This window comes from Chionomys nivalis, chromosome 22 (assembly GCF_950005125.1).
Source record: "Chionomys nivalis chromosome 22, mChiNiv1.1, whole genome shotgun sequence".
NCBI classification, from domain to species: domain Eukaryota; kingdom Metazoa; phylum Chordata; class Mammalia; order Rodentia; family Cricetidae; genus Chionomys; species Chionomys nivalis.
Window position 1 is genome coordinate 39,214,530 of NC_080107.1, and position 25,939 is coordinate 39,240,468.

Here is a 25,939-nt window from a genome sequence, read left to right on the forward strand (position 1 = left end):
AATCTAGACTGACCCAAGGAATGGTTGTGTGGGGAAATGACCACGGGTGCTGAAATGCGATCTCCAAGCATGGCACTCACTCTAAGACAGGGCAGAAATGGCCTCCTTCCTCAAATCACCTTCCAGAAGTGGCTACCCCGAGCAAGACTGGGCTGCTGGGGAGGGGACATGTAAGTCCTCCTGACGAAAACTAACCGTGTTTGGGACACAGAATCTCTATAGGCTAAGAGAGTTTTAAAATAATTTAAGTCCGTTTTCCTATTCATCTGGCACAGCATTGGTTAGATGCTGACTTAGAATCAAAGTGAGAAGCCAGTGAGTCCTTTGTAGGAGGTAAAGACCTCACACTGTAGGCGAGAAAGGGAAGGTTAACAGTAATCACATTTTAAATAAAAGAAAGGAAGGAAGGAAGGAAGGAAGGAAGGAAGGAAGGAAGGAAGGAAGGAAGGAAGGAAGGAAGGAAGGCCAATGCACACACAGGAAACAAGGCCACCACAACCAAATGGGTAGAAATGGCAGTCAATCAACTGGCACCACCAACGACTTCAGATTTAGATTTTTTTTTTTTAGATGACAAATATAAAATCTGAGAAATAAAAAGTGAATCTTCTCAAAAAAATTTCAAGCAATAAAACTCTGGAACTTATTCACTGCCGCCCCCAGGCCCTGTGACAGCTGAGGAAACACAGGTGCAGTCTGTCTGAAGAAACCATGATCAGTGCCGTAAGGGACGAGAGCAGACTTCTCTGGCAGGAAGAAACAAGAGCCCACGTGTCCACCCATATGTTCTCTGAGACCAATTCCCATTTGCCACACTCAGCAACGAAATTCCAGCAGAAACTACTGTTTCACAGAGACAACGGTGGAGAGACTGAGTTTAAAGACAATGGTGTCTGAGTCCCAAGGAAAGAGCCATCAGCACGTCTGCGGCACAGACAGATGTCCCGGGGTACAGAAGAGACCAGGCTCCCTTGGCAGTAAGTCCATCCCCCACATCCAGTCCTGCAGCCTGCAGGAGCCCCAGCTATAGGAGTTCTAACTGATCTCCACTCTGGGTGCCAACGCCATGGAGAAGAAACCTGCTGTAATTTACAGACTATTCTTGTTTCATTCCTGTTCTTTGCAGTTATATGGACCCCTCCTTTCCAAGGGGCCTATTGAATTTTCAGGAAAACATAAATCATGTTACAGCAAAAAAGCAGTATGCCAATAAACTGGAAAATCTAAGTATTGTCTCTCTAGATAAACAATGACAACTTCTATTTAAGTGATCCTGAAAAATGCTGACTAGCAATGATAAGGAAGTTGAGTAAAACAGGACACAGGCCACTGCTTGATGATCACGTGCTTACAAAAAAAAAAAAAATAGCTTAAGATATAAAGAACCAAGAGCTACGCTTTGGAGAATTATCAACGAACCTCAAGTGAAATTATCATACAGGTCTGAAGGTGGCATTTCAACTGTATTTTAATAAATAAAGTCTGTCTGAAGACCTGAGAGTAAAACAGTCCCACTGGTCAGCCTTACAGACCAGGTAATGATAACACACACCTTTAATCCCAGGAGCCACACTAGTTGCCATAGAAACTGGGTGGTGCATGCCTTTAATCCCTGTGGTGCACGCCTTTAATCCCAGAACAGAGAGGATTATAAAACAGGAGGAGACAGCTCTCAGTCACAGTCTCATTCTGAGATTCCTGGAGGCAGGATCGCCATTTCAGACTGACATCAAAGTAAGAGCCAGTGGCTGGCTGTTTTGTTTTTTGGATCTTCAGACTGAACCCCAATTTCACTCTCTGAGTTTTTATGAATCGTGCTTCACAGGTCAATATCCTAATCATGGCACAATTAAATTAGAAATCATAGTAACAGTCAAAAAGATTAAAATAAAAATTTCACATTTGGTAACTGTGTCATGGACTTTAAAGATCCCATCAATCAAAAGTGAGACAATGACCAGGCAGGGTGATGTATGTCTGTCCTTGTGCTCAGAGGTGGAAGTAGGCTCAGACAATGACCAGGCATGGTGATGTATGTCTGTCCTTGTGCTCAGAGGCGGAAGTAGGCTCAGACAATGACCAGGCATGGTGATGTATGTCTGTCTTTGTGCTCAGAGGCGGAAGTAGGTTCAGACATGTCAGGCTCCTTATATCTCAGCTGTGAGACAGCCGCACTGCAGGGAGAATTAGAGACCAGTATGGTGAGATTCTATCTCGAAAAGTGTGTGCATGTGTGTGAACACGTGTTCACAAATCCTGCAGTTTAGTCCAAAGAAATACTTCTATGAGTAAGGAGAGTAAGGAGAGCATTTATTTGCACTTCTGTGGCTTAACATGGTCACCAGATTAAAATTTTGCCTAAATTTTTATAAAGGAACAAAAGATTAGCAAATAGAAATTTTCTTTAATTTTGGAGATTGTAATGTAATTACATCATTTCTCCCTAATCGTTTCCCCTCCAGACCCTGCCGTGATGCCCCTCATTGCTCTCTTTCAAATCTATGATCTTTTTCATTAACTGTTATTACAGCATATATGGATACGTATATACAACTACATTCTTAACCTGCTCAGTCTATATGATGTTATGTATGTGTGTTTTCAGGGCTGACCATCTGGCATCGGCTAACCAGTTGGTGAGCTCTTCCCTGGAGAAGACTATGTCTCCACTCTCAGCATTCCTTGGGTGACCACTATCTTTGAGCCTGGAGAGTGACTTGGCAGCTAAGAAAGAGGACCCAGGTTCAGTTTTCAGCACTCACATCAGGTGGCTCATAACTGCCTGTAACTCTAATCCAGGGGTATACAATGTCCTCTTCTGGAGTCTAAGGACACTGGCCCTCAGGTACACACACACACACACACCCCTATACCCAAATACAGAGAGAAAGAGGAAGAGGAGGGGGGAGAGGGAGAGAGGGAGAGAGGGAAAGAGGGAGAGAATTTTTTTAAAAGATAAAAAACAAAAACCAAAAAATACCATTCTGGAAAAAAAGAAAAACCAAAGTAAAAAGACAAAATTTTCAGGATAAAAGAAACGAGAATACAAAACTAAAGAAGTTAGAAATAAATCTTATGTTTGAACTGTAAGGACAGCATACTTGTGACAGGTTTCTCAAAACATACAACAAACAAACAACAACACTAAACACTAAAGTCTAACAGCTATGAAAGAAGCCAGCAGCAGGTTTGGGGTACAGCTCAGAGGCAGAGTTTGTCTAACACGTGTGAGGCCCTAGATTCCATTCCCAACGCCACAGAAGGATCTGGAGAACATGACTGAGACTGACTGACTCAATAGCAAAGACCACAGGTCATGATTTATCACTGTGGCGTCTGCGTGAGGGTCCAGAGAAGCAACCAGAAGGAAGTGAAAATGGACAGAGATGTAAAGGGACCAAGCAGGGGTGTAATTTCAGATGAGTCCAGCAAAAGCATTCTGGGCTCTCAAGTAACCCTGCAGGTCATCCTGGCCTGCAGCTGCAGGGCTTGGTGCGCAAAATATGCAAGACTCCTTTGGCTGGCCCAGGGCTGCCCTAGGGAGGGGAGCACCCACACATTCTCACAGTTCTTAGCCAGAGCTTCCTGAGGAAGGGAAGGGGAATCTGGCCATAGCAGCAGTATTCAATACATGGTTTTCTGGGAGAGACGTACAAAATGGCCCTTGGAATATGCTACACAGGAGAGTGAGGAATCTGTATAAATGTCCTCTGTGTGAGAAGGGCAAAAGCCCAATGTAAAGGGACTCCCTGGGCCAAAATGGGAAAACTTGAAACACCAAAAGTAACAGGAATATCAAAAACCTCACTTCACATCAAATACACTAAAATCTAAAATTTCAAAATAATATTTCTCATTGATTTGGATTAGTTGCTAAGATCCTGATTTGTTACTCTGAGATTTTATAAGTAAGTGAACACAAATAAGCACGTTCTTTCTCAGCACAAACACAAAACATATTTCAAGGTAACCAAGTATTTCATGGGCAATGATCCTCCCCTCCCCCCAGTGAAAGTCTCAATGATAAATACAGGAGATATAATGGAAATCCGTGACCCTTACTGAAATCGCACATCAAGTAACAATCATCCTTGTCACTGGCGCTATGGGAAAAGGCTGATGGGGAATTTTATAAGAAAAGGCTTCGTCTTAACCCACCGTTCTGTTCTTACATCACCCATGGAGACGGCAGGTGTGACGCTGCCCTGGGCCAGGCGGTCATCACTGGAGCTCTTTTCACCACCAGGTCTCTAGACACGGAGATATCGGGCGTCTAACGACATCCTTCGATTCTCACAGAATAGCAATGGCACCTACCGGGTAGAGGCCAAGGAAGCTACCAAACCTCCTAAAACAATGCAGTTGCCAACAAGACAGTTTCAGAGGAATTGGGGTCCGGAAGCCCAGTCTACCCCCGCCAGTCAGCAGAGTGTGGTGCAGCCAGAGACAGGTACCACATGACAGACACCTGACACCGCTTATGGGGAGTTCCACCCAGCGGATAAACAAGGGAGACAAGAGAGATGCTTAGTAGGGTAGAAGTTTAGACAGACTTTAAAAAAAAAAAAAAAATCCAATGAATGAACCTTGTCTGGATAACGATACAAAGAAAACCACATAAAAAGTTATTTCTGAGACAACTGTATGACTTGAACTTGGAATGTGTAATGAGCAAAATAAAGGAATTACTATCAGCATTCAGTGCAATAAAGCTACTATGATTATTTTAAACCCCTAATTGCGATGCCTACTGGCGTGATTATTCTGAACACGATACAGAAGAAAACAAGAAGCAACTGGAACGAGACTGCAGAGAGAGCAGCGCTAAGGGCGAGGAACGGAACATGGGGGTTCATTATGCCTGTCTCTACTTTTCATACATTTCAATTTTCCAAAATAAAAATGGTTTTATTTTAGCAACCATAGATAAATGAGAAAGCTATACAAAGGAACAATAATTTGAATTAACAACTGGCTTCTGAACAGAACAGGAGGCAGAGGACAATGGAATAACAGTCCCAATAGGAAGAGAAAATAACCAGCAGCTAGAATGCCATACAATGGAAAACCATTTTTCACAACAATGCCGGAATACAGGTTATCCAGAGAAAGTCTCACTGTCAAACTCCATTTAAAAAAGAGTTAGGAAATGTGTTCTTCAAGCAGAAGAGGGGAGGGAAGAAACCCAAAACACGATCTGAAATATAAAAGTAATGAAAGCTAAGAAGGAATAATGAACCCAACAAATGAACGGTGAAAAATATCAAGTAGAGGCGTTCAGGAGTAGCCAATCCTCTGCTAATGCAGCACCCCGTCTACAGTTCACAGCCCAGAACTGTCGGCTGGTCCCCCTCCCCACAGAAGCCTCATCTTGATCTAAGTACAGTTTGCAGTTTCTAGTTGGGCCATGTTCGTTGCTATCTTAAGCCACTGCCACAGGTTGGGCACCCCTGAGAGGAAGCTCCGCTGTTTGGAAATTCAAACCACACTGATGAATCAGATGAGGAACAATGAAACTTGACAGACTTAAAACAAAAACAAGCTTCAAAAGCTTGTTTATATAACCAAAAGAATCCTTAAGAGCGAAATCTGAAGCTTAAAATGCACAAAGTAGAAAAGCCCAAATAGCTTGAGAGGAGGACATCAAAAGGAAACGTGGAGAAGGGACATTACAAGGCAGAGAAGAGAAGAAAGGAGGACAAGGGCACTGGTAAGAGCAGTAACTAACACAGAGCAAAGACAGTGGGGAAGACCATGACAGCGACTTAAGCAGAGAGGCCTTTAGAGAAAGAAAGGGCTCAGAAGGATGGAGGGAGGGACATCAGGAATGCAGACAGAGCTGCTGGTGACCCAGGCCTGAAGTCACAGATATCAGGAGATAGAAAAAGGAGAATCCCAAGTTCAAGAGTGGTCAACGCCAGCCCAGGCCACTTGGTAAAGCCTCGGACCCTATCTCAAAAGAAAAGGTAAAGAATTCTGGAGGTGTGGGTCAGTGGGAGAGCACTGTTTACACATAAAATAAATCCAGCTGAGGAGCAGGAGACTACTCTGCACAGATGTGGCAGCCTCTGTACTTCCATTTCTCCCTGTGCCCTTCACAAGCCGTACGGTCAATAAGGAAAGAGAACCAAGTTGTCCCTACCTGACATCTCTCACATAGAGGAGATCTAAAAACAAATAAAACAAAACCAAAAAAACTATTAACTTGGACACAGAGTAAATGGTCTTGGTTTGAACTCAAGGGAAGAACTGACTCGGAGTGCCATTTAGGTAAGAGCTTCGTTCTTAAACTTTATGAACGCCATGAGCACGCAGACAGAAGAACAGCAGCATGGCGGGGCCTGAGCAGAGGTCAGGCCCCGTTGCCCAGAGTAACGGCTGCCATGGCAGGGGCTGCGAAGGAGTCCAGGCCCAGGCGGCAGAGTCAGGGTTCCTTCCTGTCAGTCTCAGAGGAGCGGGAGACTTCACCAAGTTAGGCTGTCTTCAGGTTCATGGGGGAACAGGGAGGCAGGGAATTCGGGGCAGGGATGTTCCTAGGAATAGTCCTGGGTGGGGCGGGACACGAAGCAGACTAGCACTGTCTAGGCAACAGTCTAGTCTGGACTCTAACAGGAAATGGGAAGATACACTGAGAACTGAAGAAGCAGGCAGAAACCAGGGGGAAGGAGGCTGTATAAGAGTCCTGGTGACGTGAGATTCGGACATCACTTGATGCCTGCCCTAGAAGAGAGGTGCCATCCTTAACAAATAATAGTAAGAACAGGTCTGAGGCCAGGTGAATCAGACCACTGCACCTGGGAACTTAAAAGCAGGGGACGTGGAAAGTGCCTGGGCCTGAAGGAAGCCACCTGGACCCTGCTACTGAAGACGAGGATCACCACAAAGAGGGAGCGAGCCACTGTATGCTGGTGGTTTCGGGGGCTGAGGTCAAGGGCACAACAGAGGTGTTTGGTATACTGAGTGCTAGAAGAATGAAGAGCCCTACCCCAAATCCTGACAAAGATGCTACATTCCACTGCGTCAACATAAAGGGAACCTCTTGAACTAGAAAGCAAACCCACTGTTCCACACCGCTAACATGTGCTCCACAGAACCAAATGCAACTGCTAGGAAAGAAAAAAACAAAACCAGTACAATGAAGACTGTCCTTACTGCATCCTTATCTGAAACAGTCTCCAATATGCACGGTTCCTATAGTAAGAAAACGGAAACTAATGGAAATATTACATCCACACACCTGTAAAGAGGAAGAAAGTTAAAACAGCTCTCAAACACGAAATGATGAATACAATGCACAAGCCAATTGCCAATGAGAAAGAGGGCCACAGACCTAACAGTCCCAGGGGAGATCGGTGGAGACCTGAGAGATGAGATGACAGCTCACCAAGTTCAGGAGAGAAAGTGAGAAAAATAATCAAACTAAACTATAAATTTAGAAATTGCAGGGAGCCCCCAGAGGAACGGGGGCCGAAAGTACTGCAAGTGGGAAAGATGGACTAAAGTGCATCACGAGAACAAATATCAAATAAGGAATGAGCTTTAAAAAGGGTAGAAAGCTATGCAGGCAGCAGGCAAACCCAGGGAAAACTAGAACGTCTAATATACAACAACAAAACAATGTGACAGAACTAATCATTAAAAATGTAATTCCAGAAATTTTTTCTGAAATTCGGTATCATCTACCAATTGACTTTCAACACAAGTGCCAAAGTAATTTAATAGAAAGGGGTCAGTCCTTTTTAAACAAATGGTAATGAAGCAATTGAAGATCTAGCAAGGCCCAGGGGTCAGGAGAGATCCTTAATCTTTACCTTATGCCACATATAGAACTTAACTCAAGATGTGACCTTCTGGAAAGATGGAGTTAAAGTATCCTCCCCTCTCCACCCGGTGAAGCACACCCAGACAGACATGATCCTTGGGGACCACATCAAGATAAATGGAGAGAGATTTTGAAGTAGGAAGAAAATGAAGTTTGGCTATGGAACCTTGGAACCAAGGAGCAGCACAATAAGAATGCTTCCTTTTCTGGGTTTTATTGTATGCCTCATATATCCAGACTTGGCTTGGAACCCATAAACACCGACAGGCACAGACCTGAAAAAGTCCCAGTGAAAGGCCTAGGAAACAAGCCTAGCAAACCAGGTCTTACAGTCAGCAATCGCTCTACTATGGCCAAACTCAACAGAAACAAAACAAAACAAAACAAAACAAAATGGTAGTCCTATTTCTACTCACACCAGCACAGACCGAGGAAGAAGCCTACATCTTTACCTTTACCTGGAAGCAACCCAAAGCCCCGGTTGGAGCTGGAGTTGGAGTGCTGGTAGAAAGCCAGGAATCACATATACCTCCAGCCAGTGGTGGTCGGGTCCAGCCTGTTGTGCATGGCAGCCACACAGGAGCAGCAGAGACCTGCTGAGGGACTGTGCGCTCACCTTAGGCCGACAAGAATGAAGGGTGTTTACCACTGATGCCATAGCAGCCAAGCCAGAATCTACTTCCCTACCTCAGCTGGAGCTAACGAGGCAGTTGTCCACTTTCCTCCTTGAGGATATCATAGCACAAGCCGAAGCAGAAGACCTAAACAAGACTCAGAGGCTCAGGATATAATTCCAAAGTAGCTATGTTTCAATAAAAACATTATTTGTCACACCAAGAACCAGGAAATCCACCTGAACAAAAACAAAATAAAACAAAAAACCAACCAGTAGGCCCCAAGAAAATGGATGTTAAGCCTATCTGACAAAGAATTTAAAACAACATCCCAGAAATTCTTGACAGTTGAAAAACAAAAAACTTGAAGCAAACAAAAAGTAGAAAATCTCAGCAAAGAAAGAGAAGACCTGAAGAAGCAGGCGAGGACTTTAGAATTAAAAAACATAGTAACTAAAATGAAAACCGTGACAGACGGGGCAGGCTCGACTATAGAATGGAGGACACAGAGGAAAGAATCCGTGAACTAGAAGAAAATAGAGATTACCCAACCTGATCAACGGGGAGAAAACATACTGGAAAAACAATAACCAAAAAAAAAAAAAAAAAAAATTAAAAAAAAAGAAGAAACCAATAGAGCCCAAGAGGCTTTGGGAGCCCAGCCAAAGATGGCGCATTCATACCACCAGAGTCTGAGAATAAGAAAAGGGAGAAGCAGAACTATGGAGGCACTCCAAAGACATAAAAGATGAAATAGCTCCAAATTTTGCAAAAGACATTAACCTACAGATTCAAGAAGTTAAGCAAACCCCAAACAGGATAAATCTGAAGAAGTCCACATCCAAATATATTGTACTCAAACTTCTGAAATACAGAGACAAACACACCCTTGAGGAGCGGGAGAGGAAGGGCATCTTACCTATCGGAAGAAAACAACCCGACTGACAGTGGATTTCTCATCAGAAACCATGGGCTCAGAAGAGGCACACGTTTTTTTCAAGTGCTGAAAAAAAAAGAACTGTCAACCCAGAATTCTAGACCCAGGGAAAATATCCTTCAGGAACCAAGGGAACATCAAGACATTCTTGGATGCGGAAATTAAAGAGAATCTGCCACCTGCAGATCTTTCCCCAACGAATAGCTAAAGAAAGCCTTCCACACAAAGACAACTTATGAGAGAATATAGAATACCAGAAAGGAAGACGGAATAATAAGAGAAAAATGATTAAATATAACAGTTCCCTTCTTCTCTTCAGCTTCTATGTTATGTTGACAGATGAAACAAAAATTCAAACACATTCTGCTGATATTCTAAACTTGTGCAGAGGAAAAATTTAAGAATGCTATTATCATAAATGAGAGGGGTATACACAGAGAAATTTTATATTGTTTTCAAACTGGCAGAATGAGTAAACTGGGGTAAGTTATATAATAAAATAACTAAAGCAATTACCATATACAATAGACACTTGAAAGTACTACAGACAAACAAATTGGACTTTAAAATACATTTCCTGCCTCCAAGAGAGGCAGAAAAATTAAACTAGAGAAATAAAAAATCAGAGAGGATAAAAAACAAAAATTTGAATAATAATCTTAAGCTCTAATCTTACCAACAATTACATTAAATGTAAATGTTATAATGCCAAATAAAAGAATTTCCAGTGAATTAAACCATGACCCAACCACATGCTGTCTATAAGACATTCACTTCACATACAACTGTGCAACTAGCCTGAAATGGAAAGGTAAAAAGGATCAACTATGCAAATATTATTTAAAATAGCAAAGATGCTACTACAAGATAAGATAGACTTCAAACCAAGGAAAGTTACCCGGTCAGAGAAAGGCATAGCACAACGATAAAGAGGCTGTTATACCAAAAGGACAAACCACAAATGTGTTCGTATCTAATAGCAACTCACAAAGGTGAGAGTAACAACTTACAGTGTGAAAGGAAAGGAAGCTTAGATCCAGCGTTAGCTACAGAGATTTGAGCATCCTTTTCTCAACAACTGACAAACACAGAAAGGCCAACCAACAGGATGGAGCTGGCCCTTACACAACATTCCACCCAGCAACAGCAGAACACATAGTCTTTCCCAACTATCATAAACGTCTGTTATGGTCTATATCCTGGGCCATGGAACAAAACCTAACAAACTTGAAAGAAAAGAGGACAATACATGCCCATCAAAGGCACGTGGTCGGAGCCTGAACACATCACAAGGATAAAAAGGGACCAACTATGGCCTACTATACACACATAAAATTAGCAACTTCAATGATATGCAAAAGCAGAAAGAAGAAAGTCATCCAAAATGAAACCAGGAACATAACCCAGTAGGTACTAACTTAAACTCAGATGAAAATGCTTGTTGAATAATTTCTACCAAATACTTAGAGGACAATTAGTACTCTGTTCAACATAATTTACTCCAGAAATTAGCAGAGGGAATAATCCCAGAAGATCCAAAACATTTTATGGGTCCACTTTTACTTTGATACCCAAGCCAGACAAGGACACATGAAAAAGAAAACTAAAATTGATTGTGCTATGTCAGTCTACAATCCCAGCCTTGGAAGAAATGTGAGCTTTGGAATTTGTAGCACTGAATATCACAACCAAGAAATGAAAAAAAAAATTAATAAAAACTGAAAAAATTAAATTATTCATCTGTGACTTTTATGTAAAGACTTTGGAAGGATCTACAAATACATGTTTGAGATAAAATACGTCAAGCCTGAGTAACTTAGGAAGTTAGAAAAGTAACAACTACAAAATAAAACAAAAAAGAGGAAGATAATGACAAAAATGGAAAACAATGATTTTTACAACAAATTATGGTAGAAATAACAAATGAATTATAATATTAATTTTTATTTTATAATGATTACAAAGTATACAAGCCACCAACTAATCTGATCTAATCAAGGAAAAAAAAAAGAGAAATGCTCAGAATTCTAAAAATGATAAGGGGGAAAAAACATTAAACAAGAAGGAAATTAAGAGCCGGGCGGTGGTGGCGCACGCCTTTAATCCCAGCACTCGGGAGGCCGAGGCAGGCGGATCTCTGTGAGTTCGAGACCAGCCTGGTCTACAAGAGCTAGTTCCAGGACAGGCTCCAAAGCCACAGAGAAACCCTGTCTCGAAAAACCAAAAAAAAAAAAAAAAAAAGAAGGAAATTAAGGAAAAAGAACTTAAGGCCAGATGGTGGTGGTGCACGCCTTTAATCCCAGCACTCTAGAGGCAAAGGCAGGAGGATCTCTGTGAGTTCGAGGCCAGCCTGGTCTACAAAGAGAGTTCCAGGACAGGTAGGGCTACACAGAGAAACCCTGTTTGAAAACAAACAAAAAAATCAAAAGAAAAGAACTTAAGTCAATGCTTTGCGTAAGTTTATGTAAGTAAGTTAAAAACCCTAGACTAAACGTACTGTTTGGTGTGTACATATGCATGCGTACACATGCGTAAAGGCGTGCATATGGAGACCACCAGTCAACAGTAGGCATCTTCCTTCATCTCTCTCCACCTCATTTGGGGAGACAGTCCCTTCTTGAACCTGGAGTTTACTAGTGAGCTAGCTTGATTGGCAGCACGCCCCAGGATTATCTTCTGCCAGTCCTGAGCTTACAGGCTCACTGCTGGGCCTGCCATCTTCCATGGGATCTAAACTAATGTCCTCACACTTGTGGGACAAACTCTACCAAATTACCCATCTCCCTAGTCCCTAAATGGGTAATTTTTAAAAGGAAAATATAATTTACTAAGCTCATCTCAAGAGACAATAAACAGACCAGTATACAAAGATCTACACCATTATGTAAGTCCGTAAGAGAGCTTTACAAAATTCTACCAAACACTTAAAGATTGTGCCACAGCAATGACCAGCAAAACACTCCAATTCTTCTTATAAACTAATAACATTCCACAGGCCGCCTCCTGACTTGAGGAAAATTCCCCAGTCCACATCCTCACCTTTTATGATGCCCAGCATTCTAGGAAACTGTATCACTACAATGTTGTCATCATTACTGCCTGATGTTCATGTAGAAGGGTATGCCCACCCCGAACATCATATAATGTTTTTAACAGAGTAATGCAGAGAAAAACTCACAGGTAGCAGTCCAAATTCCAGTGGCAGATTATCAGAATCAGGTAGAATGTTTTTGCAAAGAGATGTATCCAAATTGTTATTAATAGCTATTTTAACCAGTGATCAGAAAAATTTATGTTTTATGCCCTAACATGATACTTTTTGACCTGGAAGTTTTTTCATCATATTTTATGAAACCATGGGGTTCAGTTAGCATGCAACATTGTAATTTTTAAAAACTATTTTAAGTGAGAACGGTAATGAATTCCTTGTCTAACACGTGAAAGGCCCTAGGTTTGGTCCTTAACACCAGGAAGACAAAATACAATTTTTTAAAAAAAATGGCTATAGTTGGAACAATTAATTTTCAGGGATGGAGTACTGAGGTTGAGCATGATATGACTATATGGCATTAATAACCTAACCTTTCAATGCTTAAACACAGGATGATAAAACCACCGTACACACCTCACTTTAAAGAAACAGGCCAAAATCTTAGAAAAAGAATAATAGAATCCAACAGCACATTCCAATGTAAGTATGACCGTCTTAGTCTTTGCAATCACACTAGGCTTCACCGTGTGACTTTTGTACACAGTGAGAGAGGAGAGAGCGGCCCCACGGCGGCCCCTCTTGCCCAGAGGAGCACCACAGACATGAGCTGGGGTGAGCTGGTGCTACAATCACCACCAGCCACTTCACAAAAGTCTCCTCACAAGCTTGTACCACTGCTGGGGACCCTAATGATCATGTCGGTCCTGGAGGTAAATGCTCCAAGAGAGTAGCCAGCATCTTTTAAAGGGGTCATCACCTTGGCCAAAGCTTTTCATTATCCCTATGGGGAGAGGCTATTGGGGAAACAAGACTGGCCATCCCATGTCAAGTGACAGACCACTGTGTCTCTGTGCTACTGTGCCCTATCTCTGCCCCCAGAGCCACTGGCCTCGTCCCTGCTCCTCTGTCCAGGAAGCTGCTGCTGCTGACCGATGTTGATGACTGCTACACACCAGTTAGGCCAGTGGTCCTTACCCTTCCTAACACTACGACCCTTCAATGCAGTTCCTCGTGCTGCAGTAACGCCCAACCATAAAATTATTTCCTTGCTATTTCATGACTATAATATTACTACTTTAATGAATCATAATGTAGATATCTGATATGCAGGACAGCTGAAATGGAACCCCAAAGGGGTCACGACCCACAAGCTGAGAAACACTGAGTTAGGTCTATACTGTTACTTTGGCAACCTCTCCAAGGCCACCTTTGATGTCATCTCCAAGACCTACAGCTACTTGACCCCCAACCTCTGGAAAGAGCCCATATTCACCAAGTCTCCCTATCAGGAACTCACTGACCATCTTGTGAAAACCCACACAGAAGTCTCCACTCAGAGGACGCAGGCTCCTTCAGTGGCTACCACAGTTTTTATTTATTATCAGATGTAGCTCATTCTATTTTCATACCAGAAAAACAGAATGCTAATAAATAATGGCCAGTTGAGGTATATTCCGACATCACATAGACAGATCCAGATCTGAAGCCCACTTCTCTATATCTCCACAAATAAGAGATGCTGGAAAGACTTAACCAAATTTAACTCTGTGGACAGGCAAAACAAAACAAAACAAAACAAACAAACAAAAAAACAAAACAAAAAAAACCTACTCAAACAGGAATTAATGTATACTAGAAACATGTTTCTACATAGGTCTCAAGTCAGAACTTTTACCTCAGTGCAGACGAAACAAGGCCAGGGTACCCAGTAACCTGGATATTTTCACCAGTGCTATCAGATTTATGAGAGACCAAAAACTTGGAAGAGAGACACACTCACTCACAGAAGTTTTGATAATGTACTAGAGAAAACAAACATAGAATTGACATTAAAACTAATGCCTGATTTGAAGAGTCAGAGAAAAAGGATAAATAATAAATATATAAAAAATTTAAAAATCAATAGTTATATATTTTTTTCTTCTAGCAGAAGTAGTGACAGGCTTCAGATTAACCTCAAAAGGGATAATCACAAACACCAGACGGAGAACAAAGTTGGTACTGAACACTTGCAATTTTGGCACTCCAAAGACCGAGTTCAGTGTCTAAGCTACAGAGTGAGACCCTGCCTCAGGGGGGAAAATATATATATAGGCATTCGGCATTCAAACACTAAAAATCCAAGTCAGAGACCAGGAGAAAATACTTATAAAACACATTTGATAAAAAGACCTCTGTGGAAAATATAGAAAGATATATACTGGAGGGACAGGGCAGTGGTTAAGAGCACTTCTTGTTCTTGCAGAGGGCATGGGCTCAGTAGCCAGCACCCCCATGGCAGCTCATGACTGTCTCTAACTCCAGTTACAGGGTTTCTGGAGCCCTCTTCTGACTCCACCAGCACCAGGCATGCACATGGTGCAAAAGCATACATCGGGCAAAACATCCACACGTAAAATAAAATAAGTAAATCCATATGTGTATGTGTAGATCTTGAGAGTTCATAATTATTAAACAAATTTAAAAATTGGCAAAAGACCTGAATAAAAATCTCACCATAGAAGATGCACAGTTGCCAAGTAACCATAATAAGAATCGTACATCATTAGGAAGTTGCCAAGGTAAACAAACTCTACTAATGTTTCATTAGAACAACTGAATCCAAAGCACTGGTGACACAAGGTTCAGAAAGACGTGAAGCAGCCAGAGCGTCAGCCGCTAATGGGGATGTAGCTAGCACCACCACACTGAAGACAGTCTGGGGTTCACATAAACCCCAGCACAGTCTTATCACATACAACTTCACAATCATGCTTAGGTGTGCACTCCCAAAGTACACCAACATGAACCCCAAACACGTATGTCTGCTTATAACCACCAAAACGAAAGTAACTGAAACGCCCTTGACGGGTGTGGGACAGCTGTGGTACACCCCGACACTGGACCTTCAGTGTGGTAAGAAACCAACTAGCAAGCCACAAAACCCCTTTTTTGGTGATAAAACTTGTTCTTTTTTAAACGTTAACCTGAAAATCTATGTGCTGCATGGCCAAGTATGTGACATTCTGATACAAGGTCTGTGGCTGCCAGCATGGATGGGGCCGACTGTGGACCAAATCCCAGGGGGTCCCGGGCTCAGTCCAGGCTACTCTACAGAGGAACAAAGGAGGGGCCGGGAAGACAGACCCATCTGTAGGCATGGCAAGTGAATCAAGAATGGGCCAAGATCAAGTTTTCCACATTGGAAGCTCAGAGAAACTGGTGGCTAAAGAGCTAAAGGCCACCGCCCTCCAGCACTGTCTTCCCAGCGTGTGTGACCGACTACCGGTGTGTCTGGGCACGCGGTATACAGCTCACGTGTTCTACCGCAGAGCTCAGCGCGTCCCTGCCTTCCTTAGGCCCTGCCTCTCTCCTGGAATGATTTCTTCCTCTCTGGCATCTGTCCTGGCGAGGGCCACACGGGCACCTGCAAGTTTCTTCTTACTACACGCCTGTTCACTGGGCTCTCGCCACACACTCCTTTCCGGTTTCACACACACAGGAAGAAGAGAGCAAGTCAGACAAGGGGGTGGGGCTTAGGGCAAGGGTACCGAAGCAGTGAATAGGTAACAGCTCTGAGATCCTGGTCCCACCCGCCACCAGCACTAGTCAAGCGACACAAGATGAAGATTTTGCGGTCTTTCCACCTTCCGCTGTATTCTCAGCACTCTGACGCTGAGCCTGGCATGGCCAGCAACGTGAAAACGTTTTTTAGGAGGAGGGACAAAGGTATTTAACATCCACCCGCCTGAAGGGCAACAGAAAGCCAAGAGATATCAAAGGTCAGATACCGATAGCAAAGAACTTTCTCTCCATCAGGGAGAAAATTCAGAGAGGCAAGCTGGATGCCCAGCCACTGACACGGAACAGCAGGAATGGGGGAAGCTGGACCTGCCATTGGTACAGGGAGATACTCACTGGGAGCTACAGAGGTCTCCCCGGGAGGGCCTGTCAGTGTCACTGGGACATGCACTGTGGTGCTGGGGTCTGAAGGCTGACTGCCCATCCGGGTGACGTTACGCTGGTTGTCTGCATCTTCCGGTTGTTCCTCCACTTTCTGGAGACAGGTGCTGGGCAGCATGTGCAGAGGGCCCACGCCTGTAACCGCAACGGTCTCCAGATCACAGTGAGGTTCCCTGAAACCAAAATGCCCATTAGTCTGATACAGTAGGTGAGACCCAGCTCCTAACAGCTACCCCTTTACACAAGGCAAGTAAAGCTCGGGAGAGCAGCTCTCCTGTGTTTTGCGTGGTTTGTTACTACACACTTAGGTTATCTTGCAGTCTAGAAGGAGGGTATGGAGCTGACCCATCTGCTTTTAGCAGAGCCGGGCACTATTGGTGTTACAGTTTGTATGTGGATCAAACCCCCTTGCAGAACGAAGCAATCTGAAGAAGGCCATTTCCCTAGGACACCCTTAGAGCCGCACCCCGCCGCACCCGGTGCTCTCTGTTAGGCTGACCCTCAACAACGGCCTCCAGCTGTGCCTAACCTGGTTTCTGGCAGCCAGTGGGCAAGCTCAAAGATGGGGGCTTCAGCCTCAACCTCCAGTCTCCAGGTCTCTTGAAGAGTCAGAGCCAAAAAGCAGGCCAGTACCCTTTGGTCCGCTTTTTGTAAAGTCAGCCAGTAACCTTGTTCGTGTCTCCTCTCCCAGTGTCCTCCCCAATTTTCCCTTCTCCTGGATGCTCTGCTCTTTCCCAGGTCAGTGTGTTCCCAGTGTCTCCAGTTTCTCCCTAAGTCCTTTGTCCCTTCCTGGGTGTCGCTGAGTACACACTGGCTGCCACAAGGGATTTTACCAAAAGGAGAACTGGGAATGGGGGTGTGAGGTGACAACAGGAGCAGCCTGGCAGAGTCCCTTTCCCTATTATCTGCATAAGGGCTACTAACCACCCCACCCCACCATACTCTGCCTCTTACATACTTGGGCTGGTGGTTTCGGGTTTCCTTATCTCCTTCCGCCATGTTGCTCTCCTTCTCTGCAGCCTCCTTCTCTGGGGGCTCAAGTGTTGATGGCCCCTTATGCCTTGCACGGTGCCGGCGTGTGGGCTCCTCGCTGTTTTCTGCCTCACGGGGGCCTGTGCGAGGGCCTCGATGTCGTGGGCGTCGCTCGCCCTTGGGTGCCAGCACCGGTGCAGTGCCCTCCTTGCCCGAGTCCTGTGCATGCCGGTGGGCACGGTGGCGCCGGGGCTCGCGCTCAGTGGCCTCCTCCTCTGGGGAGCCACGCCGGTGGTGACGCCTGTTACTGCGAGCTTGCACTTCAGTCCCTGCAGCCTCCTTGCTGTGACAGCGCCGTGGGCGCGGACGTTCCTCCCTGGCCCCTGTCTCAGTGCTTTCGGTCTTTGGACAGTCTGTCCTGTCTGTCCTGTCCTGTTCACCGCCAGCAGGGGCCGTGGCTGAGGTCTTGTCCCTGTCACGGTGCCGGTGGTGCCTGCGCGGTGGGTCTACACTTTCAGGGACCTCAGTGCCCTCGGGTTTTGACTTGTTCCCCACAGGTCCCCGCAAGCCATCCCGGCCAGGCTCCACCACTAGGGGCCTGTCCATGTGCGTCTTCATGTCTGGCCTCACATGGCGCGTGCTGGCATAACGCAGGCGCTCCTCGGGGTCCATCTCGCTGTACAGTGCCTCACAGCTGGCACGCAGGTTCTGGAGCCTTAGCTGACTGGCCCGCTGCTCCCACACTGAGCGCGCCTTGGCCGAGTTCTGCTGCCTGCTGCGGGGAGACTGTCATGAGTGTCACCGGCCGGCTTATCTCTGCCTCACAGGGAAGCCGCAGATGAACACAAGCGATGGAGGGATGTAGGGACAGGGGAGAGGTAACCAGTCTTAAAGACCTCTGCTGTTGTTGGTGGGGAAGGGTTGGGGGGAGGCACAGTTTAGCTCGCCTGTCAGTGTCCTTCTAGACTCCACTCTAGCAGGAGGACAATGGCTCGGAGTCTAAAGGGCGCAAGGGGATGCCAGGTACCAGCAGAGTGGGTAAACAGAATTTCAAGGTAAATGGGAAGCTAGCCAGGAAGGCAAAATGGAAAGGGAGACCATCTTGCAAACCGAGAAGGATTGATGGAGGCACCCCTACAGCCTGCCTTGGGAGCTGGTCCAGGAGAGGCCAGTCAAATGGACACTTCTAGAGGCACTTACCCACCATACCTCCCAAGGGAGCATGTGGCCCTGTGGTGAGCACAGTTTCTGCTGCATTCTGAAACATTCTGGAAGCCCCACTATTTGACTCAACCAATTACGAGTAGTGGAAATCATGTCTGGAGCTGAGAAAACCCTGTTTCACCGCCACCAATACGCCCTTGTCCCTTACTCTGTAGGGAGCCTCACACTCCACTAAGAGTCAGGCGTACCCTTGAAATCCTCCAGCCACGGGGGTAGGAAGCAGTCTAGTCCAGTCCTTACTGAACAATGAAGGGCCTCATCTTCATTGAAACCTCGCTGGCCCAGACATCTTCCATTCCCACATCTAAAACAGGGAGCTCATTTCCAGTCTGGGTTCTGAATAAGAGCATCAAAGGATGTGGCCCCAGTCCCACCTCTGCCAAGTAGAGACCTCATCTGAGGCTACAGCCTCATCCTTCCATCTCTGGAGGCTTCTGGGCAACCCTGGCTGTGTCTGAGGCATCACTAACAGTAACAGCGACAGTACCAGTGCTCTGGGCTCCATGTCCCCCTCGCACAGCCCTTATGGCTACCTCAAGGACAGGTGCCTTCCATAAGGAGGGCCACTGAGCCTAGAAAGAGGGCATGACCTGCTCGGGGCCCATAGTTAGTCACTGATGGAGTGAGGTTCACATGCATACGGGGCAGAAGGGAAGGAGTGCCTGAAGAACACACAATCTCTCAGTCAACCTCAATTGCATCAAAACACGGGTGCAAAGTGTGCCCGGGGGACCAGCCCAGTCACTGGAATAAACCGGTTAGAGGAAGGACAGCAAATCTTAAGCTTTCTCTCCTGAGAGGAGCCAGCAGCTGGCAAGTCTGGAAGCTAAAGAACAATAGAATCTGTGTCTCCACCCCTAGGAGCCCTGGTGAGGCTGACAGGACAAGTAGCACCTGCTAGTTCAGGACCTCGGCTACTACTTGTCCTCGCCGAGGCCGAGGTATCACCACCGTGATATCCCTGCTCCAAGAATTCCCACACAGCTTCCTTGTCCCTGGTACGGTTCATCTCTGTACCACACTGGAAGGCAAGAAAAGGAAGAGGGCCTGAAGATATGCGCCCATCTTCAAGAATCTTGGGAGGACTGATGTCTGCTCACTACCTTGGGACTCTCAATCAGTCCAATACACCAAGATGGCCCTGGATCCTGAGCCCCTGATCAGCAGAGCTGGATGGCTCACAGGAACCTTTGGGCGGGGGCCAGCATCACGGTTCTCCGCTGTGAAAGGTGGACAATGAAGACGATGGGTACATGTGCCGGCCTGAAGCTCCAACTCCAGCACAGGCAGGACTGGGCTCACTCAGCCCTAGCCTTGCCCCAGGTATGACCCTTTCTCAGGAACCACATCAGTACAGGAGGAAGACAGGGTGCCTGTGGGACTGAAGGGCATCACTGGGCTGGCAGTGGCCCCTCAAACACAGAACAATGTACCAACTAGCTGGGCAAGGGCCAACCACTCACCTCTGCTGACTGGTAGAGTCCCCCAGCCCCGTGCTCTGGGACCTAATAACACCCGGCTGCTTTTATCTCGTCACAAACCTGTAGAGATCACTGGACTCCTCCCAGGACAGATTCCTGAGTCTCATTCTACACATCTGAGCCATCTTGCCCCTGCCCTGGTCACTCTCCAGAGCTTTTCTTTGACCTCTGTCCACTGCACCTAGGACAGACACCTCACACTGTTCCTCTTAAAAACTTCACAAACAGTTCAAGAGCCTCTCCTGAAAGGCAAACTGCTTGCTGACCTAGATTGCTACATGGCTGGCAGCATGACGCAGGCAGAATCCACCTGAACAGGGCTCTCTAAGGAGCCGTGGGGAAGAGCTGCTCTCATGAGGTCCTGCTCCCAGCCATACCTGGAAGGTATGTCCAACTGACACCTCACTTCTGCCACATGGAAGTTACTGAGAACTCAACAGACTTTCTCATCCTACCAGACATCAGGGCCCCAACATCTGGCGGCATCTCACACTTGTGAGAAGACCCAGATTGCTCTATGCTGTTGTTGAGAAGGCACACAAAGCGGCCACAAGACACAGGAGCTACCTGACTCTCCACACAGAGGGCTCAACAGCAAATGTTCCCTTCTCTAACATGAGGAGATACTGGCAGAAGACAGTACCAGAACCTCCCCTGGGAATTTGGTTTTCCAGGAGGGAAACAGGGGACCGTCACTTACAGGTCCTGGCCCCATCCTTGAAGGAAGAACCAGAATCACATCTCCCAGGAAGAGTGACCCAGCCAGGCTAATGTCACCACCAGGAAAGCCAGCTTGATCAGCTACTTGCCTTCTTTTCTTCCTCTGTGAGCAGAATATGGGTCCCCATTCTGCTCCCAGGCCCTCAGCTCCCAATCAGGAGTTTTAGCACTCCCCTGGCCTATGTACTATAAGCTCAATAGCAGCTTTGTTCATGCTAAAACAAGGGCTGCCTCAGAATAACCTACATAATCTCCCCCAAAGTAAGGAGGGGCTAGGAGGAGCCAAGGAATGTCTCCAAAAACCCTCTCTGCCACCCCTGTGCACAGGACTTCATGAAACGCACAGAAGACCTGTAAAGTAGGTCTTCTGTGAAGAAGTCCACAGAGCTCCACCCTATCCAAGAAGTAGACATATACAAGGTACCAGAGAGATTGCACACAGACAAACGGCAGACAAAAGGACAGAGACCAGAAGGGAGAGGAAGGCCAAGCTCAGAAAGATCTGGGCCTGTTAGTAGGACTTGGGGACAACAGGCAACAAGCCCACCATTCCCACAGAAGGCTGGGCTGGAGCTGCCCATGAAGCAAATGACTGGGGGAAGCAGTCAGGTGTGGAGGGAAGGTGTGCACACAGTCATCATGAGTCACAGATGGAGAATCATAGCAGAACCACTCACGGTGAGTTTACGCTGGAGACAGATGAGCTGCGAGATACAGTACCTCGAGTTTGCTTTACAAAACTGCACATGCAAGAAACAAAACATAAACAGGAGTGAGAAAACCAGAGAACGTTCTGAGACACAAGTGACACTTGGGCACCAGGTCGGTGCAGGTACAGGTGCGGGCCGCAGTGCACATCTGGCAGAAGGCTAGCGATGCATCCACCAGACAGGCACTGGCCAAGGCCAGGGCTAAAGAGAAGCTGAGAACCAATTCTCCATGTGCAGACAAGTGAGCCTGAACTGAACCAGCAGACCCTACACAGCTGGAAGACAAGATAGAGTTCTCTCTGGGACCATCCATCACCATAGCCTGGTCCACACTGCTCTAAGAGGGAGTGGTCTGGGAAGAGTTACAGTCACACCCAGAGACCCGGGCAGGCTGACCTAAAGCTGTGGGCCTCCAATGAGCACATGGCAAACACAGGAGGCAAAAGCACCCTTACATGAGGTGTTATCCAGGCCCTGCCACCGACCTCATCTGCCTTCCCCATAAGCACTGAGTCTCTGCTCCCAGACCCTCAGTTCCCAAACACAAGTCTCATGGCTTCTAGGCCACAGTGCCTTCCATGTGACTAATGCAGCCACTTCCAAGTGACGTGTAAAAGTTTTTCTAAAAACAAACAGAGAAAGCAAAAATCCCTTTTTCAGTCATTTCCTTTCCCTCTGGCTTCACAGGGACGGCCAGGAAGGTCTCCAGTGCCCCTTTCTAAAGGCCGAGATCTTTACAGTGCAGCCTAGAAAGAGTTCACCTTCACACCAGGGTGAACAGGCATGTAAGTGCATTACAATACTGCTGACAGAGCACCGTGAGCGCGAGCACGGACATAGGACTTGTGAGTGTGAGATTTTGAGTGTGTGAAATTGCGAATGGGAGATTATAAACGTATGAGTGAATGTGTGTAAGAACATGCAATATTGTGAGTGCGAGACTATGTACAACGTGAGAGCAATTCTGTGTGTGTGTGTGTGTGTGTGTGCGCACGCGCGTGCGCGCGCACGCCTAGAAGAGCAGGCGAGGATGAGGAGTCACAGAGGAGAGCAGGAAAATGCCTCTCACTCAGTGTCCTGCTCCTTAGGAGCTTCCACCGGGGCTACACAGGACTGCACCTCACCCTACGCAGGACTGCACCTCACCCCAGCAATCCTGGAGTCACCTGTCTTGCTATCCAGAGTGCAGAAGGCCTGATCACCATGCATACCGAGGGCCCTTCAGCAGCCACACAACACCCCAGGAGACACGGCTGTGAGGAACACTGCCAAGACGAGAAATTCTTGACAGCCACAGTCTCCCCAGTCTGGCAGCAAACAACAAGGGGGAACTCATATACAGCGCCCTCTTGGCATGAGTGGCAAGAGTCAACAGCCAATAGCCCCCATACTCAGTACCATGCACCCAGGAAAGGCCTCACCTTGTGTGACCGATTCTCCAGAATCTCTAGTCACACCACACCACTATATTGTGCAGTACATATCCCATTCTTGGGGATACTCCCCATCTACCACAGTGTCTCCACGCAGGGACGGGAGTGGGGATGTCTAGGCAGTTTCTTCTGGCTTATGTCAAGGACCTAGACTCACTTCCCCAGGCATTAGTCTAGACAGGAACACCTCCGGGAATGGTGGCCCTCAAGGCAGCAAGAGCACTCACATCCAGGAACAGCAGAGAAGGCACGTGCTAAAAAGAACATCACACATGCCGCAGGTCCACATGAGGCTGGGAACTCATCATGCCATCCTCTGAACTACAGAGCACCAGCAGCTCACAGAGCTCAAGAGAAGGACACAAGGAGGGATAACTGCCAAGTCTCGTCAACCTCAGGATCAAACTGTTGAATTAAACTAGCCAGCTAGTTAGTAACTGAACTAGCCAGACAGCGAAAACCAAAATAGAACAGTGAGGTCCAAAAGCCGTTTGTGTGAACTGCAGCCATTCTGGCTCCCAGGCCAAATGCTTTCTCTACGCTTAGTAGAGACAAGTGTCTGAAAATACTATCTGGTGACCTCTGGGAAGGAACAGAACCACTCTGGGCACACACACACACAACACCAACATTCACAACCAACCAATTCCAACACATAATTTAGCAGTGCAGGCGTAAGTCACCACAAAGGGCTGAGTCAAGGCCATGTGCCCAGCCTTGACTGTGGCAGGGCGAGTGTGCAGCTTCAATGCCAGCAGGGTGTACTTCTCCCAAGATTCACCGATGCCCAGGCCACATGCCTAATTCCGTGACTCCTAAACACTAAATTCCCCCCAAAGTCCCTAGCCCCCATAACATCACTGTACCTGACACCCAGCTGGCTGGCAGGGAGACTGGGTCCTCCCAGAGTCCTCCTGCCATGTCTCATCACAGATGCCCTCATGCCAAGCACTTGCAGGGACATTTTTGGAAGTGGATGGGCTGCCAAAGTGCCACTGGAACCTTTGGTCTCACAAAGTACATTTCTGGAAAATTATGTATGACATCTACACGCAGACTCCTTGTACCCTGACCCCAACCAGGGCTTCACCAAAAAAGGAGCACTAGGGTCACCCAGACACCATCCAGTGACTCAGAAGCCCAGCTATCCCTACTCACCATGAAGGCCACGCCTCCACACTCTGCCCACATTCAGGCTGGGGAAAGCCATAAAGTAGGCTCAAGTGAGCCCTCTGCTCAAGTTCCTTTCAAGGGGGGTGGCTGTGTCTTCAGCAGCCCTGGACAAGGGGGGTTCTGAGGAAGACATTCGCACTGCTGCTCCCCACAGCCACCCATACTCCATTCCCGGGAGCCTTACGCAGCAATGGAGATGTTGGCAGCAGACATGGGGCTGACTTCAGCCACTTCTTTGGCCTTCTGGAGAGCGAGCTTCTGGTTGGCTGCTTCCTCCATCTCTTCTTCATCCTGTTTGAACAACAAACTGTCTCCTCAAGGGGCTGCGGCCACTCTGAGGCTGCTTTGCCCTGGAGCACACATCCAGGCCCTGAGGGGTAGAGCTCCCTGTGACCCAGGATTACTTCTCCCCAGCATTCTCCTGTCTGTGGCTAGAAGTGACAGTATCCAAGACACTGCATTCATGTTGTCTAGCTTGTGCCACCTGCGGCATGCTCTACAAGCTGATGCCGCTGCAGCTATGCTTGCAGCCAGGCCTTATCCCTGCCATCACTACACCATGCAAAGACACTGCCAGAATTTTTATTTTTTATTTTTTTATTTTTCTTTTCTCTCTCTCTCTCTCTTTTTTTTTTTTTTTTTTTTTTTTTTACCTCAGGTTTGTCACAGCAAATTTGTCTCTCTTCCCATCCACCTGTCCTTCTAGAAGCTCCTGAACCACTTGAGCAAAGTTGGCCTCCCCCATGAGGGCAAGATGCTAAGATCCTCCTGTTCCCACTAGAACCTTACTCCACCCTTGAGTTTCTCCGCCGGAACCATTCAGATTCCATGAAGTCCCACACGGCTGCTTACCATTGGAACAGGACTTATGTTTGTGCAGTTACCTGTCCAGGAAGAGGAATAAACAGCTGACAGACCCTCTGACGTTGGCCCCAGGTCACTAAGCAAACCAATTAGCTGTGCTCCAGGACTCAAGAGTCCGAGGCCCAAGAAGGACGGTCTCCACGCTGTTCTTCTGGACTACTGGGTCCTCCAGGGCTTCTTAAAACCCCTAAGCCTAGGCCTACTTAGCTCCCCCGAAAGCTAGCATTCCTCAAAATGTGCCCAAATCTGCCTGAGGAGCACAAAAATGACAAAAAAAACTGAATTCCTAGTCGCTGTCCAGAAAATTCCTCTACAGAGACGAGCCTCAGGCTCCAGCTCCAAGAAAGAGTTAACTAGTTCCCCCATAGAGCACTCCCAGCCATGCACTCTTTAAAGACACAAGACCAGTCATGATTTATAGCCCCCTGGGAAGGAGTCCCCCTAATCACTTCAAGGTATATGCAAATTGCCCTAAATATCCTACAAATAATCCAGTTTGACTTTATTTCTACCCCACAGAAAAGTAATTAGTGCTGGAACACATTTGCAGGCGTGGATGGGCTATTCAACGTGCCCTGCAGGCTCATCTGTCAAATGCTTTGTCCCTGTTTAGGAAATGGGCTTTAGCTGGAGGGCAGAGGTCACTAGGGAATGTCACTGGATGCTGTACCATGATCTGGCCCCTTCTTATGCATCTCTACTCCCTAGCCACCAATAAGAGGGGCACTCTGATGTACCACAACTTTCTGCCATGACCTTGGACTTTGCCACAGACCTAGGGACAGCAGAGTCAGCCAATAATGGACTGTGCCCTCTCAAACCATGAGGCAAAATAA

The 25,939-nt window shown here is 46.6% G+C and overlaps 1 protein-coding gene across 10 annotated transcripts in view; it reads right to left on the reverse strand.

Annotated features, from left to right (window-relative positions):
- Nucleotides 1-25,939, reverse strand: part of Cacna1b (calcium voltage-gated channel subunit alpha1 B) — a 166,727-nt gene that overhangs the window by 57,337 nt on the left and 83,451 nt on the right. For 5 of the 10 annotated variants that reach the window (XM_057754967.1, XM_057754974.1, XM_057754970.1 and 2 more), the window contains exons 18-21: nucleotides 24,424-24,530; nucleotides 21,601-21,663; nucleotides 17,485-18,273; nucleotides 16,482-16,699 (exon numbers count right to left, since the gene is read on the reverse strand). In XM_057754967.1, the coding sequence (XP_057610950.1) occupies nucleotides 16,482-16,699; nucleotides 17,485-18,273; nucleotides 21,601-21,663; nucleotides 24,424-24,530 (1,177 nt within the window). The remainder of the gene's footprint in view (nucleotides 1-16,481; nucleotides 16,700-17,484; nucleotides 18,274-21,600; nucleotides 21,664-24,423; nucleotides 24,531-25,939) is intronic. The other 5 variants (XM_057754975.1, XM_057754973.1, XM_057754972.1 and 2 more) reach the window with 3 other exon arrangements.